Source organism: Syngnathoides biaculeatus, chromosome 10 (genome assembly GCF_019802595.1).
Source record: "Syngnathoides biaculeatus isolate LvHL_M chromosome 10, ASM1980259v1, whole genome shotgun sequence".
NCBI classification, from domain to species: Eukaryota; Metazoa; Chordata; class Actinopteri; order Syngnathiformes; family Syngnathidae; genus Syngnathoides; species Syngnathoides biaculeatus.
The window spans coordinates 18709111-18724777 of NC_084649.1; the positions used below are offsets into that span (position 1 = coordinate 18709111).

The 15667-nt window shown below is 42.0% G+C and overlaps 1 protein-coding gene across 1 annotated transcript; it reads right to left on the reverse strand.

The window, feature by feature from the left end:
• Positions 1-1865: 1865 nt before the first annotated feature.
• On the reverse strand, positions 1866-14677 carry tgfa (transforming growth factor, alpha). The gene is made up of 7 exons (XM_061832370.1): positions 14369-14677; positions 13242-13328; positions 11100-11243; positions 7082-7196; positions 5697-5846; positions 5504-5613; positions 1866-3198 (listed from the first exon to the last, which is right to left on the reverse strand). The coding sequence occupies exons 1-7, from the start codon at positions 14406-14408 to the stop codon at positions 3191-3193; spliced, it is 654 nt and encodes a 217-aa protein (XP_061688354.1). The 5' UTR covers positions 14409-14677; the 3' UTR covers positions 1866-3190.
• Positions 14678-15667: the final 990 nt, after the last annotated feature.

Here is a 15667-nt window from a genome sequence, read left to right on the forward strand (position 1 = left end):
CCAGGGAAAAGACCAGAATGGCTCCGCGATTCAAAGCAGAGCCTCTTACGGTGAATCAGGATTGACACAAGTCCAAGATCAGATTGAAGAGGTCAAGAGGGATGCGTAAAGGTTCACGACGACAAAACCTTGATGGCGAGTGTTGAAATGCGATGACCAAACCAGTCCCTGCTCCATATTCTTGTGATTTTTTTTACATTTTTTTTGCACCTGTATTTTCACCTCTTGACATTTGTACGTTAGCGTCTATCGCAGCTCTCCGGGGAAGAGCTGCTTAACTCAAAGCTGTTTTAGAAGCTCAGCCAGACGGCTCTAAAAGGCTCTGGAGAAATCCACTTGTGTAATGATGGGATTGTTAAAAAGAAAAAAAAAAAAACCGTGGGGGGGGGGGGCTAGGCAGGACTTTCCGCTCTCAGACGCACTTTGTTATGAGGGAACATGTCTCAGCATCTGTACGTTATTCAAACATGTTTGCCAACTAATATTTTTGGTAAAGCAAGAATGACTTTTAAAATCCTATGAGCACTAGATACATAATCAGTCCATTAAGAATTCTGTCCAACTGTTGATTAATCGTGTCTTGATGCAATTGAGAAGTCTTGGCAGCAATCAGCAGTTGTTTCATTCCGAGCTACCGGAATTTCCGGCCTCCAGAGTGTACCGGATTATAAGCCTCACCCAGTACATTTGTAACGGAAATGCCATTTGGTACATACATAAGCCGCACCTGTCTAAAAGCCCAAGTGCCTACATTGAAACACGAGATATTGACAAAGAAAGATGGTAAACAGAAAGAGTTTTCAAACTTTCAATACCTTGTCCTATCTTAACATAGCAACAACACGAACAGGGCTGGTTAAAAAAAAAAAAAAAAAAAAAAAAGCATACCGGTAAAAATCACTGAGACACGGCAGTAACACTGCAGCAGCATGCTAGGGCAGTGCTAACACTAGCACAGCGCTAACAGGGCTTGTTAAAACAAACATACCAGTAAAAATCACTGAGACACGGCAGTAACACAGCAGCGAGATCCTAACACAGCGCTAACGGTAGAGCAGCGCTAACAGGGCCGGTTGAAAAAATTACCAGTAAAAAAAAAAAAAAAAAAAAAAAAAAAATCACTGAGACACGCGAGTAACGCAGCAGAAACACGGTTAAAAAAAAAAAAAAAAAAAAAAAAAACGGTAAAAATAACTGTAATACGCTAGTAACACAGCAGCAACACGTTAGCACAGTGCTAACACTAGTGCAGCGATAACCGGGCCGGTTAAAAAAAAAAAAAATACCGGTAAAAATAACTAATAAGCTAGTAACGCAGCAGCAACACGCTAGCACAGTGCTAACGCTAGTGCAGCGATAACAGGGCGGGATAAAAAAAATAAAAAATAAAAAAAAAAAAAAAAAAAAAAAAAAAACTTACTGGTAAAAATCACCGAGACACGGCAGTAACACAGCAGCAACACGCTAGCACAGCGCTAAGACCAGTGCAGCGCTAACAAGGCGGGTTAAAAAAAAAAAAAAAAAAAAAAAAAAAAAAAAAAAAAACGGTAAAAGTCACTCCCTCGGCACATATATTCCACTTGTTTCACTCTTATGTTTTCTGCTCGAGTTCCCCCTTGCGGCCGTTAGAAAAAAAATGCCCACCGCATCACCGCAGGGTTAAAAGCGTGTGAAAAAAGTCGCAGTTTATAGGCCGGAAATTTCGGTAGTTTGCAGTCTAAAGGAGAGCAACAATGACGTCAGCTACGAGAAGCTGAGCTCGCTAGTTGCAGCATCTTTCTCCAAAGTTCATGGCTAACAAGTAAGCTAATATTGTTTTCTTAAAATCTTGAAAAACAAATGAAGAAGGAAAAAAAAGCCAGTCAGACCTTTGCAAATTTAATTCATTTCAAAAACAAAATGCAGGTAACAAACCAAATGAGACACCACAAATGTGACAAAGCACGTGTCAAGGATCGGTTCGACCCTCTTTTAGATTGTAAATGCATGTAAAGCTACAATATTGTATGTGTGAGTGGCCCGTAAACACAACACACGTTTTCACACATCAAAGCTGCGCGCAAGATGAGACACGAAAGCAGACTCGGCAAACGAACAGAAACAAACGTATGGTCGGACCCCTCGCTCTCTTTCGGCATCTTTATACCAAGACATTCAATTCCCGGTGGAAGCTGCCACACCAAAACTGACCCCCCCCCCCCCCCCCATTATCAGTGTCAGTTTAAACATTCACGATGAGGTTTTTGGAGCTAAGTTTTTATTTCGTCGTTCTTTAAAAAGTATTCCAATTCCCGATAGAGACGAGGCTAAAACACACCACTCAAGTAGAGAATTCAATTCAAACAAGTGCCCCAAAATAGTAAAAAATTGTGTTTTCAAAGTGCGGATTTTTAGGAAGCGTGAGCAATCTCGCAGAAAAGTGCCATCATAATTAAAAATTCCCGTGGGATGACGAGCACCCAACGTGTGTGTGTGAGTAGTGTGTTTCAGATTTCTTATTTTTGACCTTCTCTAGCTTTTCGACGCAAAACTTGCTAAGAAGGAACACGTTTAAGTTCGGCTCGCGGACCGCAAATAAAACCAACACGATTTTACCATCATGGGAGTTCATCATATCAGAAGAAATATATTATATGTCTGATCGATATCCAAGGATCTTCATCCATTCTGCGGGTCAATTCCCAGTTCTGTCAAGTGAAATGTGTTTTCTTTATATATATATATCTATATATATATAGATATATATATATATCTATATATATATAAAAAGGACAGTAAAACTGTAGTTTAAAGCGTCAGCATCATACGTGCGACAAGTTCTGAAAAGTGCGTAAAGTTAATAAAAGACATTCAACGGGAATTTGGAGGTGGGGTAAGTTAACGGACTTGCACGGTCCCCCAAAATCCGCACAGGATGATCAGTATCCTCATAGAAGTCTTCTCGTGAAGAAATGGTAATTCGTCTTCTTAACTCCAAACGGTTGAATGTTTATTTCCACGTGAGGATTGGGGGAGGTTGGGATTCCCGTCTTGCCGTCCAAAGTCAACGGGATGCCATGCGAAGGATCGTCCTACCTTATTTCACGCGAGTCTTGCCTCAGTCTCCTTCGCTCGTACCGCTTTGGGGGCAGTCTTAAGACCTGACAGCTGATAGGGAAGCACCAGGACGAGGATCCGCACTTCTGTCTTCTCACACCACTGGAAGGAAAACGTCAATACGGTGAAGACTCGGTTTTCGAACGTCCCCGTTCTCGAACAAATCAAATTTTGAGATTTTTTTTTCACTCCTGTTTTCGAACGAAAATCGGTACTCGAACGCCTCCGGCAAAACCCGGAAATAACATAACGAGTGCGGCCAGGCCAGCTCATCTGTGACGCGCTTCGAAGATTTCATTAACTTGAGTTAGGAGTTCATGTTTTTGTATGTTGCTTTTGTAAAAAATAATTTTCATTATTGTTGTTTAAAGTGATTCTGCACTTTTGTTAATAATAATTTAAAAAAAAAAAAAAAAAAAAAAACATTTACAAGGCTCGAAGCCGAGTCGCTCCAGATAGGGCAATGCACTCCAACCCTCGCTTTCTCCACTACTAAAGCATACATTTTAAGCAAAAATTAAATATGTTTCTTCAATTATTTTATGATATAAAGAATTTAAACTATACATGTATGTCTACTGTGCAGTTTATTATCAGGAAAAGCTAAAAAAAATGCTTTTAAAAGTCTAATTTTTTAGGTTTGGAACGCATTATTTCGTTTTCCATGAATTGTAACGGGAAATATCGATCTCCTTTTTGAACAAATCACTACTCGAACCGCCTTCTGGAACAGATTGTGGTCGAGAAACGAGGTTGTACTGTATTACGATCCAAGTCAGCTAGAGCCACGGAAAATCGGCACCGTTTCAAAAGGGAATCCGGCTACAATTTTCTGGAAAAATACATTTTTCATGAAAAAGTTCAGAGGCCAAACTGGCAAAACCCGAGACTGCATCTTTGGATTTTGTGGTTTTTGCCAATGACCGTATAACGAGAAATGGAGTTTATTACGATGTAGGAAAGTCAGGAACGTGCACAGACATTGATGGCAATCCAGCTCCAAAATGTTTCTTTCCAATTAAGTATTGAAACATATTTATTTCTGTTAACACAATCAACACTGTCTGCAATACAGCTATGAGCAAAGAAAGTAAAGGTAAGCTACAGTGGATTAGAAAAAGTCAGCACACCCCTGTCAACATGGCAAGCTTTTAGAATTAAAAGGAGAGGTGCTCTATAAATTTAATTACCGTAATTGCCGCCCTGGTTATAAACATCATCCAGTACATTTGTAAAGGAAATACCATTTGGTACACACACACGCCACAGCTGTGTAAAAGCTGTAAGTGCCCACATAGAAACCGACATTGAAACACGAGATATTTACAAAGAAAGACAGCACACAGAGAGTTAAACACTAGCGCCGCCGCGCAAACGCTAATGCCGCTGTACTAACGCAAATAGGACCGGTTTAAAAAAAAAAAAAAAAAAAAAAAAAAAAAAAAAAAAAATCACTGACAAATGGCAGTAATACACTAGCGCAGAGCTAACAGGGCCGGACCGGTAAAAGTCACTTCCTCGGCACATATATTCCACCCGTCTCACTCTTACCTTTTCCGCTCGAGTGCCCCCTTGCGGCCGTTGGAAAAAAAAAAAAATGCACAAATTAGCCGCATCACCGCATAAACCAGCGAGAGCGTCTGTCTCACAGTTCTGAGGACCGGGGGTTCAAATCCCGGTGCCGCCTATGCGTAGTTTGCATGTTCTCCCCATGCCTATGTGGGGTTTCTGTTGGGCACTCTGGTTTCCTCCCACATTCCCAAAAAGATACAGTAGGTTAAGTGAAGACTCCAAATTGTCCGTAGGTGTGAATATGATTGTGAACGCTTGTTTGTGTCTATGTGCCCTGCGATTGGCTGGCAACAAGTTCAGGGTGTACCCCGCCTCCCGCCCATTGACAGCTTGGATAGGCTCCGGCACTCCCAGATTCTTGCAAGGATAAGCAGCTCAGATAATGGATGAATGGAATTAAAAATGCTAACAGTTATCGTCATTTGCGTTCTGGTGCTGTCAATGTACACATATAGAACACAGGTGTCAAACCCAAGGCCCGGGGGCCAGATCTGGCCCGCCACATGATTTTATGTGGCCCGCGAAGCCAAATCTAGAGTGTCAATTTCCACGATTCTTATAAAAATCTGTACCAAAATTTCAAATATCATAAATGACAGAGTTGATATTATAAGCATTTTTGTGTTACCAAATGTGAATAGTTGAAAACCACATTACCCTTGATTTTTGATTCTAAAACTGATTCATAAATTGATGATTTAAATATGACGAGATGATTAAATATTTTTGTTTCACAGTCATAACGGCCTTCTGAGGGAAACCGAAACAACAATGTGGCCCGCGAGAAGAATGAGTTTGACACCCCTGATATAGAAGATAAACAAAAATGTGGTACCGCTTTCAGAAGGACAGCACGGCGCTCTGTGCTTCTGCGTGTGAACAGACTTTTCTGTGATGAAATGATGAGCGCGTCCCCCGTTTCGGCATTCCTGCCTCCACCAGCAACTGGAGCAAGAAGCAATGCTGAGTCAGTATATCCACGTTTTTTGTTTTTTTTTTGATGACAGCATAAATACACTTCTGCTTACTTTAAAAGTGTGCACACCACGATGATGAGCACGCAGCCAATCACACACAACACCAGCACGGTGGCGACGGTCTGCTGATGGTGTTTGGTGGCCACAACAGCCAGCAGGTCCGCATGCTCGCACCTCATCCCGACAAAGCCGCTATGACATCTGCAACACGAAAGTTAGAAGGACAGATTCGAATCGTTTCCTTGCACATCACTCAAAATACCGTATGTCTGAAACTCGTCATCTATTGCCACCACATTGACGTGGACGACGTTTTACATCAATAATGAGCGACCCAACTTAAAGGGAAAATTCCGGTGGTGTGGATTTACAATGTATCCAATAGCTCATGTAATAAGGACTTAAGTATCTTGACAATGTGATGTTAAATGCTCCCTCATTTAATAGTGTTTTGAGAAGATTTCTATCGACAATGAAAAATTTTCAGGTTCGCCGCCATTTTTCCAAGTCACATGACCTACGTGCGCAGATGTGACATGTTACGTGCCGTTCCAAACGCTGGATTACATGGGACACCGTTTATGCCCACCGCTGATTTCTCGGATTTATCCTCATCTGATGAAGAAATAGCAGTATCAGTTGATCGGGAAGACGGAGGAATATTTCCACACAGATTTGATCCTGTGGCTGTAAATAATGTTGAATATTCGGATGGTTCTTCGGGCGGAATGACGCGGAATCTGACGAGCGAGCTCCGCCAAGCCGGTGAGCCTGCTCCCCACCGAGCCCCAGAGCTCGCTCCCCATCCCAATATTCAACAGCGAGTGAGCTCCCCGCCGAGCCCCGGAGCGAGCTCACCATCCCAATATTCAACAGCGAGAGAACACACAGACGAACCCCGGAGCGAGCTCACTGCTCTGCCCCTCGGCGGAACTCGCTCGCCATCCAAATATTCCTCCGTCTTCCCGATCAACCAATACTGCTATTTCTTCATCAGATGAGGATAAATCCGAGAAATCAGCGCTGGGCATAAACGGTGTCCCGTGTAATCGAGCGTTTGGAATGGCCCATAACACAACACATCGCCGCATGTAGGTCATGTGACTCGCGAAAATCGCGGCGCACCTGAAAATTTGTAATTGTCGATAAAAACCTTCTTAAAACACTATTAAATGACAGGATTTAATATCACATTATCAAAATAGAGTACATATTACATGACCTATTGGATACATTGTAAATCCAAACCACCGGAATTTCTCTTTAAAAGAAAAACAACACACTGTTGGGTTCTGGCGCTAAATTCGGGAACAGCTATACTGGATATTTACAAGATAACATGAATTCTTGTGACACAAAAATGTGAATAACTCTGTCTGCCCCCCGCCCCCTCCCAAAATCTCTTTCTGTCCCAATAAATATTTGAATCTACTCACATGCACGCAGGCGTCTCCTCCAATATCAGGAAGCGGCACGTTCCATGGAAACAGAAGTGGCGGTGCGAGTCGGGACAGTCATCGAAATGAGAGCGAACAGCCGCCGCCACAAACTCTGGTTGAAAAGTTGATTAAAATGAACGAACGCACAAGGTCTGTGATACACACGAGTGAGACACAAATCAAATCAGTATCTATAATTGCATTTTGACAGATGACAGTCAGTGACAATGTTCCCTCTAAGCTGTGCAACTGCGCATTTGCGCACACTCTCAGCGCAAAGGAAAACAGATCCAGCGCAGTGACGTCTTTTTTTTTTTTTTTTTAAACACAGCAGCACATTGCCTCTCACAAAAACCTGCTGCTCGGCCACACACTCTACTTCCTAGTTTCCCTGACACCACCCACCTCCATTTTAAAGGGGTACACTCATAATTACCAACAGCGGGGTATGTGAATAATTGAAGAAAAGGTGGTGATAACTGGACGAGATTTTCCCTTTTTTTTTTAGTAATAAAAAGTCTGGTCTGAAGCCAAAGTAGAAAGTACAGGATGAGATGGTGTATAATGTTAAGATTCCACCTTGGCACAGCCTGATTGAGGATGAAAGCACAGACGCTACATTGCCCAAAAAGCTAATTCTGCATTTTAAACATAAGAGGCAACATAACAGTAACCCTAAAACTGTTTGGGAGCATCATTCAACTTTCAACATGCATATTCTGCAAGCAATAATTCAGTTTTACACCAAGAAAAACAGACGAGGATATCATTGTGGGTTAAAAAAGAAATAAACGAAACAAAGTTGGAAGCGACATTTCAAATTTATAGTTCGTAGTTGGCTTGTTATGTATTTGTATTGTAATGTATTTTTTTCGTTTGTTGACATTTTCAGTGTAAGTTTGCAAAAACACAAAATTGTTCTGAAAAATGTTCTGATGGGAATGTAATCTGAACCTTTTTATATGAGCCATGTAACTTCAATGGATGACGCCGATTGACCACAGTGCATAGGTCAGATGTTGCTCATAGTGGTCAAAGGGGGCGCTCACGGGCTTAGTGTGTTTGCTCAGACGTGTCAAAAATTAGCGGGAACATTGGTCAGTGACCCCAGATGACCATCATGAATGTAAAAAATAGACTGAGGATGGCTTGTAACATTGTCCTAAAGATGACACCCAGTGTGGGACCGAAGCCTTTTGTTCCCAATTGCCAGCACACTACCTGGGAGGGACAATTACAGAGGAGATAAGTCGTAGATAACAAAAACGCAAAAAAAGAAGTCTGTGTGAGGGGCGAGGAGCGGCTCCTCTCCACAAACGAGAGCTTCGTTTTTCACCTCAACAATGGGACACAAACATCAGATTATGTGATCACTTTGGGAATAGTGAAAGAATTTTTTTTTAAACTACCGTAATTTCCGGCCTATAAGCCGTGACTTTTATCACACGCTTTGAACCCTACGATTTAGGTGGTGATGCGGCTAATTTGTGGAATTTCTCCCAACAGCCGCAAGGTAAGACCGGTGGAATATATGTGCCGAGGAAGTGACTTTTACCGGTCCAGTGTGACTGTCTGAGCGCTCCGGTCTTGTGATTAACGTGCACGCGCGTATATTCTGTAAACCTCCGGCCAGTCTGAAACATCGCCACCCATGCTTCAACGTGTGCCATTCGACGACTTGTCGCCGAGTGTTCATGTTCGCGATGGACGTCTCAGATACGAACACAGCGAACATACGTATACGTGTATATCTTTTTATCAACTTTTGTTTTAAGGTTAGGTTAGGGTTAGGATATAAGTATATGTATGTTAGCTACCTCTATGTAGAAGAAGGGGAACTATGAGGCCGGGTGATTTCCCAGTAAGCGTCTGCTACGTACCTAGAGTTCCCCTGTTATTAACGCATGCGCATTCATCACAAGGAGACTTTTCAGCACGGGGGAGCGGTCTGACCGTCACACTAACCCTTTTAGCGCTGCCCTAGCGTGTTACTGCCGTGTCTCAGTGATTTTTACCAGTATGTTTTTTTAACCAGCCCTGTTAGGGCAGCGCTAGCGTGGTGCTAGTGTTGGGGTTAGCAGGCCGCTAGCGTTAGCGCGGTGCTAGCTTTAGCTTTAGCGTGAGCATTAAACTCTATGTGTACCGTTTTTCTTTGTAAATATCTTGTGTTTCAATGCGGGTTTCAATGTGGGCACTTGCGGCTTTTACACAGCTGCGGCGTATGTATGTACCAAATAGTATTTTCTTTACAAATTTACTGGGTGAGGCTTATAACCAGGTGCGGTCTGTAGGCCGGGAAATAAAGTAGTCTTCTGTACAGTCAGATAAATTCCGACCTGGTTCACTCGAACTGAAGTCAGTGTGCTGCGAGCAGCCAAGCAGATGCCACAGTATTAAAGTGTTGTCCACACACTTTCATTTTCTTCTGATTGAAATCAGGTTTTGGAGCTCGGCCGGCCCTCCACGCATTGTTTTCTGCCTACGGGGCTTCGTGAAAGCCTCCCCACCCCTCTCCTCTTCCACGCCATTTTCACAAAGTAAAGAGAGGCACACTGGGACGGGAACCGTCCGCCCTCTGGGGCACGCGAGGTGCCACCCGGATCATCTTGCGGCGGCTTTTTGTGTTGACAAAGCAGCTCAAATTGATGCCGCATAATTGTCGGTGCACCGTGAGGCTAAAAGGATCAATTAACTATCAGCATGTGATACATTGTCTGCGTTCAGCGGATTATATTAAAAAAAATAATAATAATAATTCTACACACCCATGTGTAAATGTCAGGATTTTGTGAGATAAAAAACAAGATTGATACAAATAATTTCAAAACTAATGTAAAACGTACCGTATTTTCCACACTATAAGGCGCACTTTCAATGAATGGGCTAATTTAAAAACGGTTTTCATCTATAAGGCGCACCACATTATAAGGTGCATAGAATAGACGCTACAGTAGAGGTTGGGGTGACGATATGCATCCATTAGATGGAGATACACTAAAGGCTCAATATTGGTCCACATAGAAGGTGCTATTATGCACGCGCTATAGTGCGGAAACTATGGTAATTTAAAAAAAAAAAAAAAAAAAAAACATACCGTAATTCACCCGCAAATTTTTTCACATCCATTCAACCCTGCCGCTCATTCGGTGAGCCGGCTAATTTGTGCATTTTTTCCTAACGGCCGTAAGGGGGGCACTCGAGCGGAAAAGGTAAGAGTGAGACCGGTGGAATATATGTGCCGAGGAAGCGACTTTTACCGGTCCGGCCCTGTTAGCGCTGCGCTAGTGTATTGCTGCTGTGTCTCAGTGACTTTTACCAGTATATTTTTGTTTAACCGGCCCTGTTAGCGCAGCAGCTCTAGCGTTAGCATTAGTGCGGCAGTGCTAGCGTTAAACTCTCTGTGTACCGTCTTTTTTTGGAAATATCTCGTGTTTCAATGTAGGCACTTGCGGCTTTTACACAGCTGCGGCATACGTATGTACCAAATGGTATTTGCTTTACAAATGTACTAGGTGAGGCTTATAACCAGGTGCACTCTGTAGGCCGGTAATTACGGTAAGATTATTAAAAAGTGGATGTCACTCCAAAATTGATGAAAACATCAGAAGAGAAAATGTTAAGGCCGCTGCCAAAAACAACTTTAAAAAGAGCTGACATGGTGCTGGTCATGACACCGCTCTCGGGGGCTGTTTTTCTTGATCTGAAACTGAGGACTTGGTCAAGGTGGAGGGAATTATGAACAGTTCCAAATATCAATTCCTGTTTAAGTTTCTGTTGAAAATAAAAATATGACAACAAAAGCAAACTACGGCATCTGAAATTGATTTGGGATTCATTCAGAGGCGATTTCAATGGTGACAGGTGTGTGCTGCTGACTGCTTGATTTATCTTGAGCCAAATTTTGAAGATCATAAAAACCTGAAATCTGAAGCGGGATGTGTCTGGTTTTCATTTCCTCCACTGAGGACCCGACAGCCGAACTGAACTGCAAGCCCGCGAGGCTCCTGAAACTTACTTTTCGCCGGAAGGATGTTTGAGATTGTAGCGGTAGTCGTCAGCGAGCTGCTGGTTGAGGCGTACGCAATCGACGTAGGCCCGGCAGAAACGGAGACGGCGGAGTCTGAACGACTCGCCTCCGTTCCGAATGAAAAGTTGGAACCTGGGGGAAGGAAAAGAAAGGATGAGTTGCAAAACAGCCGCAACATTCGCTCCTGTTAGTTTCTAAGTAAGCGCATCTTCCGCGAGTGTCACAAAGCTGCCACTGTTGCAGGCAATTCCAATTCCGTCACGGCCGCCATCATGTTTTTTTTTTTCCTTTGCGATCACGCTTCTGTGGTGGCACAAAAAGCCGGAGGTGAAAGTCAAACACGCTACCAGATAGCGGTAATACTATATTTACTGGATGTATGAGAAACGTCAATATTAAAAAGGCAATCACGTGCAGCAGGTCATTTATCCAGTGAAAGTTTGTAAAATGAGTAGTAAATTCAGCTTTCTAGGAGTAATACACTTCTTTTCTTTTGATGAATTAAATTGTGCGACATTGTTAGATTTAAATAATTTTCTTTCATAATTACAAAAATGCACAAACATTTTTCTGTATAAATTTCAGGTTTTAAATCTTGTTGCAGTCAATAATCTTCCGTTTAAGTCTCGTACTGTGGAATCTCTCACATCGAATAACAAGTTAACTTCCTTCCATCCATCCATTTTCTTTGCCGCTTATCCTCATGAGGGTCGTGGGGAGTGCTGGAGCCTATGGCAGCTGTCAACGGCAGGAGGTGGGGTACACCCTGAACTGGTCGCCAGCCAATCGCAGGGCACATAGAGGCAACTCACAATCACACCTAGGCGCAATTTAGGGTGTCCAATTAATGTTGCATGTTGTGGGAGGAAAGCGGAGTGCCCGGAGAAAACCCACGCAGGCACGGGGGGGAACATGCAAACTCCACACAGGCGGGTCCGGGATTGAACCCGGGACCTCAGAACTATGAGGCCAAACTTTACCAGCAGAGCAACCGTGCTACTGGGTTAACTTCATAAACTTACATCTTTGGGTTAAACTTGAATGAATCATATTTTTTAAAATGATCCAAAAAAATAATAATTTACAGGATTTACACCAAAATCTTTTTCCACTCCACATACAGTAACATTCGCAAAAACAATGAAAGAATTCTTGCAAGTATCGCAAGTGGAACCTGCAATGGGTATAAAAAGTCTACACATCCCTCTTCAAATGCCAGTTTTTGTGATGTAGAAAAGTTAAGAATAACCAAGTTAAATGATTTCAAAACATTTCCAGCGTTGAGGTGACGATCGCACCTGTAAAAATCCATTGGAGGGGGGGGGGGATCTTCCAGGCGAGGAAATAAAAACAGATGTTTTTGCACAAATGTGCACACCCTTTTATAACTGGAGTTGTGGTTGTGTTCAGAATTGACCACATCACATTTCAGCCCATGTTGAATGGAAGCCCGCAGCACACTCCATCCACCATTTAAAGTGCCTCTGATTACCCCCCCCCCCACCCACACCCCCAGCACCCCCCAAAAATCCTATGATATTCAGTTGGACTTTTCCTTTCATTTTGTTTCTTTCTAGTTTTTTGCTATTTGCAACTGTTCCCACAGCACATTTTCCCCACATGCGTTAGGGAGATTCCAAGTGTGTATTTGCATACTTTGATTTCCAGCCATCCATTTTCTTTGCCGCTTATCCTCACAAGGGTCGAGGGGAGTGCTGGAGCCTAACCCAGCTGTCGACGGGGTACACCCTGAAATGGTCGCCAGCCAATGGCAGGGTACATCAAGACAAACCGCCGCACTCACAATCACATCTAGGGGCAATTTTGTGTCCAATTAATGTTGCATGTTTTTGGGATGTGGGAGGTAGAAAACCCACGCAGGCACGGAGAGAACATGCAAAGTCCATACAGGCGGGTCCTCAGAACTACAAGGCCAGCTCTTTTACTAGCTGATCCACCGTGCCGATTCTTTAACTTGTTCACTCATTTTATTACTTTACAAAAAAATACCCTAGCATTTGACAGGGGTGCTGTGACTTTCTATATTCACTATAAGCTATGGGAACCTTTGTCCCAATGGGAAATTGATCACGCGCTCTCGATCTCAGTCAATCTCATGAGCAGACTTACTTCCAGTCGCGGAGGCAGCTGCGTGGCGGCTCCCCGAGGTGTTGAGAGCGGCGGTGGCGTCGACGGCTCCGATTGTCACCAGCGCACCTTTGGCAAAACGACACACACACAGTCCCAATATGAAAAAAATTGGAAAGATATCACAACAGATCCCGAAACAAAGTTCAAACTTACTCTTAGGCACTCCACCATAGACAATAAAACTAGTAAAAGGAATGTATTGTTTGGAAAAAAAAAAAAAAAAAAAGTCTCCTTTACAAAACAATATGTGGGTGAATCCCCACCCTGAACAAACTAACGCACACAAACACGGTGACGCATCACCTGCTTTTTTTCTCAAATAGCCTGAAGCTCAAAGTAATTTGACCTTCAAGATCATGTGACCTGGTCTTCGGTGTGATTTGACACTTTATTGGGAAATTGCAGACAAAGACCATCAATACAACAAACGGGATCAGGCATCAGCTAAAAGGATGAGACGGAAGCACTAAAAATACACCAAGGCCTCCCTCACACGCCATCTTAGCTTAAACCATTACATGGAAACAACAATTTGACCCGAGACAAAAACATTTTTTTTTTAATTCTATTTCTCGTTATTTCTTGCCTTGCAAATCCATAAAAGTGAATGAGATTTGATCAAAGAATCACATTAAAAATGTCTTTGCAACGATATTGAAGCTCTGTTATGGTTGACAGATATTTTAACTGTCATAATGAGTAGTGTTTGTAATATTTGGGTTACTTTATTAACGTATTCGTGAGAAGGGATATATGTAAACACCGAACAATTACAATGCGATGGAGTTTGACAACCATAATAATACACGTGGTTAAAATAATCATCCCCAATTTAGCCTTGTTTTAATAATAAAAGCAGAATTGTTCACGCAGCTCGCCCTTTGGACGTGATTCGATTTGGTGCAGGTGAAACTAATATTGCAATATCGTTGTCTACAACGCACAAATTCATGCAGGGGAAAGAAAAAGTGACTTTGTATGTTAAAACGAACAAATACACCAAACAACAACGGAACAATAATATTCTAATAACACCCAGTTGATTGGTTAATATTTTGTATGCTTAAAAACAACTTTGACTTCAAATCCAAAACTCGCACACTCACCGCTAATGAGGAAAATCACATCCCATAATATCCGCGTCATGGTGACCGACCACTCGTGGCCTCAACTTGTCGCCCAGTTGGAGCCAAATTTGTGCTTGGAAGAAGCACTTGGACTTCGGAAAATTAACATTTAAACCCGCTGATGACTTGCGCACAAAGTGTGAACATAAATGTGAATATTATATCGCGCGAGGGATTTTGAAGGAAGGAAAACGGGCTTTAGACGGAGCCCTCGCATGATCTTTAAACATGACTGCGTTCAATTGAGGCAACCGGTGGAAGACCCTCAGCGGTGGGCCAATCAGAGGCGAGGACATCGGCACGGGGGTGGCTAATTGGTCACTCCCTTTACGTCACCAACGCGAGGGAGACCCGCCCTCTACCGGAAGATTAGTGTATAATTTATTTCATCATTACGCTTATAAATTTGTTAAATATTTGGGAAAATACTTTTTAGAGGGAAAATTTCTGCCTGATTTTTTTTTACTTCAAAAATGTTTTCATTGTTTCCTGTTTGTTTGTTGTGTTCTATTTTTCAGAAATGATGAAGTTTTTGGTTGCTGTAAGCTATAATTATAAAAAGATATATATACATACATACATAAATACATATATGTACAAAAAATGAAATATTTTAATCTGAGTGTGTGTGGTGCATATGTATGATATTAGTTTTACGATTTGAAATGAACTGCCTAACTAAATTATGCTTTTGATATTACAGTACCTGTACTGTCATTTTTTTAGGTCTACCTTTATAATGGGGGAAAAAGAAAAACAGTGACATCTGGCGGATATATTAAGATACTGCACATCTGCCATGGTCTTTTTTTCCCCTTTATCTAGTGAATGATGCTGCTCACAAAGTTGAATATCGTGTGGATAACCTCAATTTAAAAAGTGAAATTATAAAAAGAACGAATCAAATTAAAACATTATTTAATCAAAACGGAATTAAATATTTTGTGATTTTGTTTTCATCGTTTAGACAATTAACCTATAGCTTAAAATTTCAAGAAATGAGAATGTATTTCAAGAAACAATCAAAATTTGTAACATTGAAATGATGTACATTTACCTTTTTGAACAATTATTTTCCCGTGTTTAATGACGATTGTTTATGATTTTTTCTTTTAATTGAACTACTGAAGTGAATGAACTTTTCAAGCATTTTGTAATGTATTGCGAATTAAGTGCCAGTGCATGGAAGGTCGTTGTTCTTCGTGCTCAAAGGTCCAGTGGTAAATGATGGAGCTGGTTCGGAGCCGGTTCCGTGCAGGACAGATCGGTGCACGAACG

Coding starts and splice junctions, on each gene's coding strand:
- tgfa (XM_061832370.1), bottom strand. CDS start 14,408: ATGACGCGGATATTATGGGATGTGATTTTCCTCATTAGCG. Junction 5,847..7,081: donor GAGGAGACGCCTGCGTGCAT/GTGAGTAGATTC, acceptor TTCGTGTTGCAG/ATGTCATAGCGGCTTTGTCG. Junction 5,614..5,696: donor GTGGTGTGCACACTTTTAAA/GTAAGCAGAAGT, acceptor TTCTTGCTCCAG/TTGCTGGTGGAGGCAGGAAT.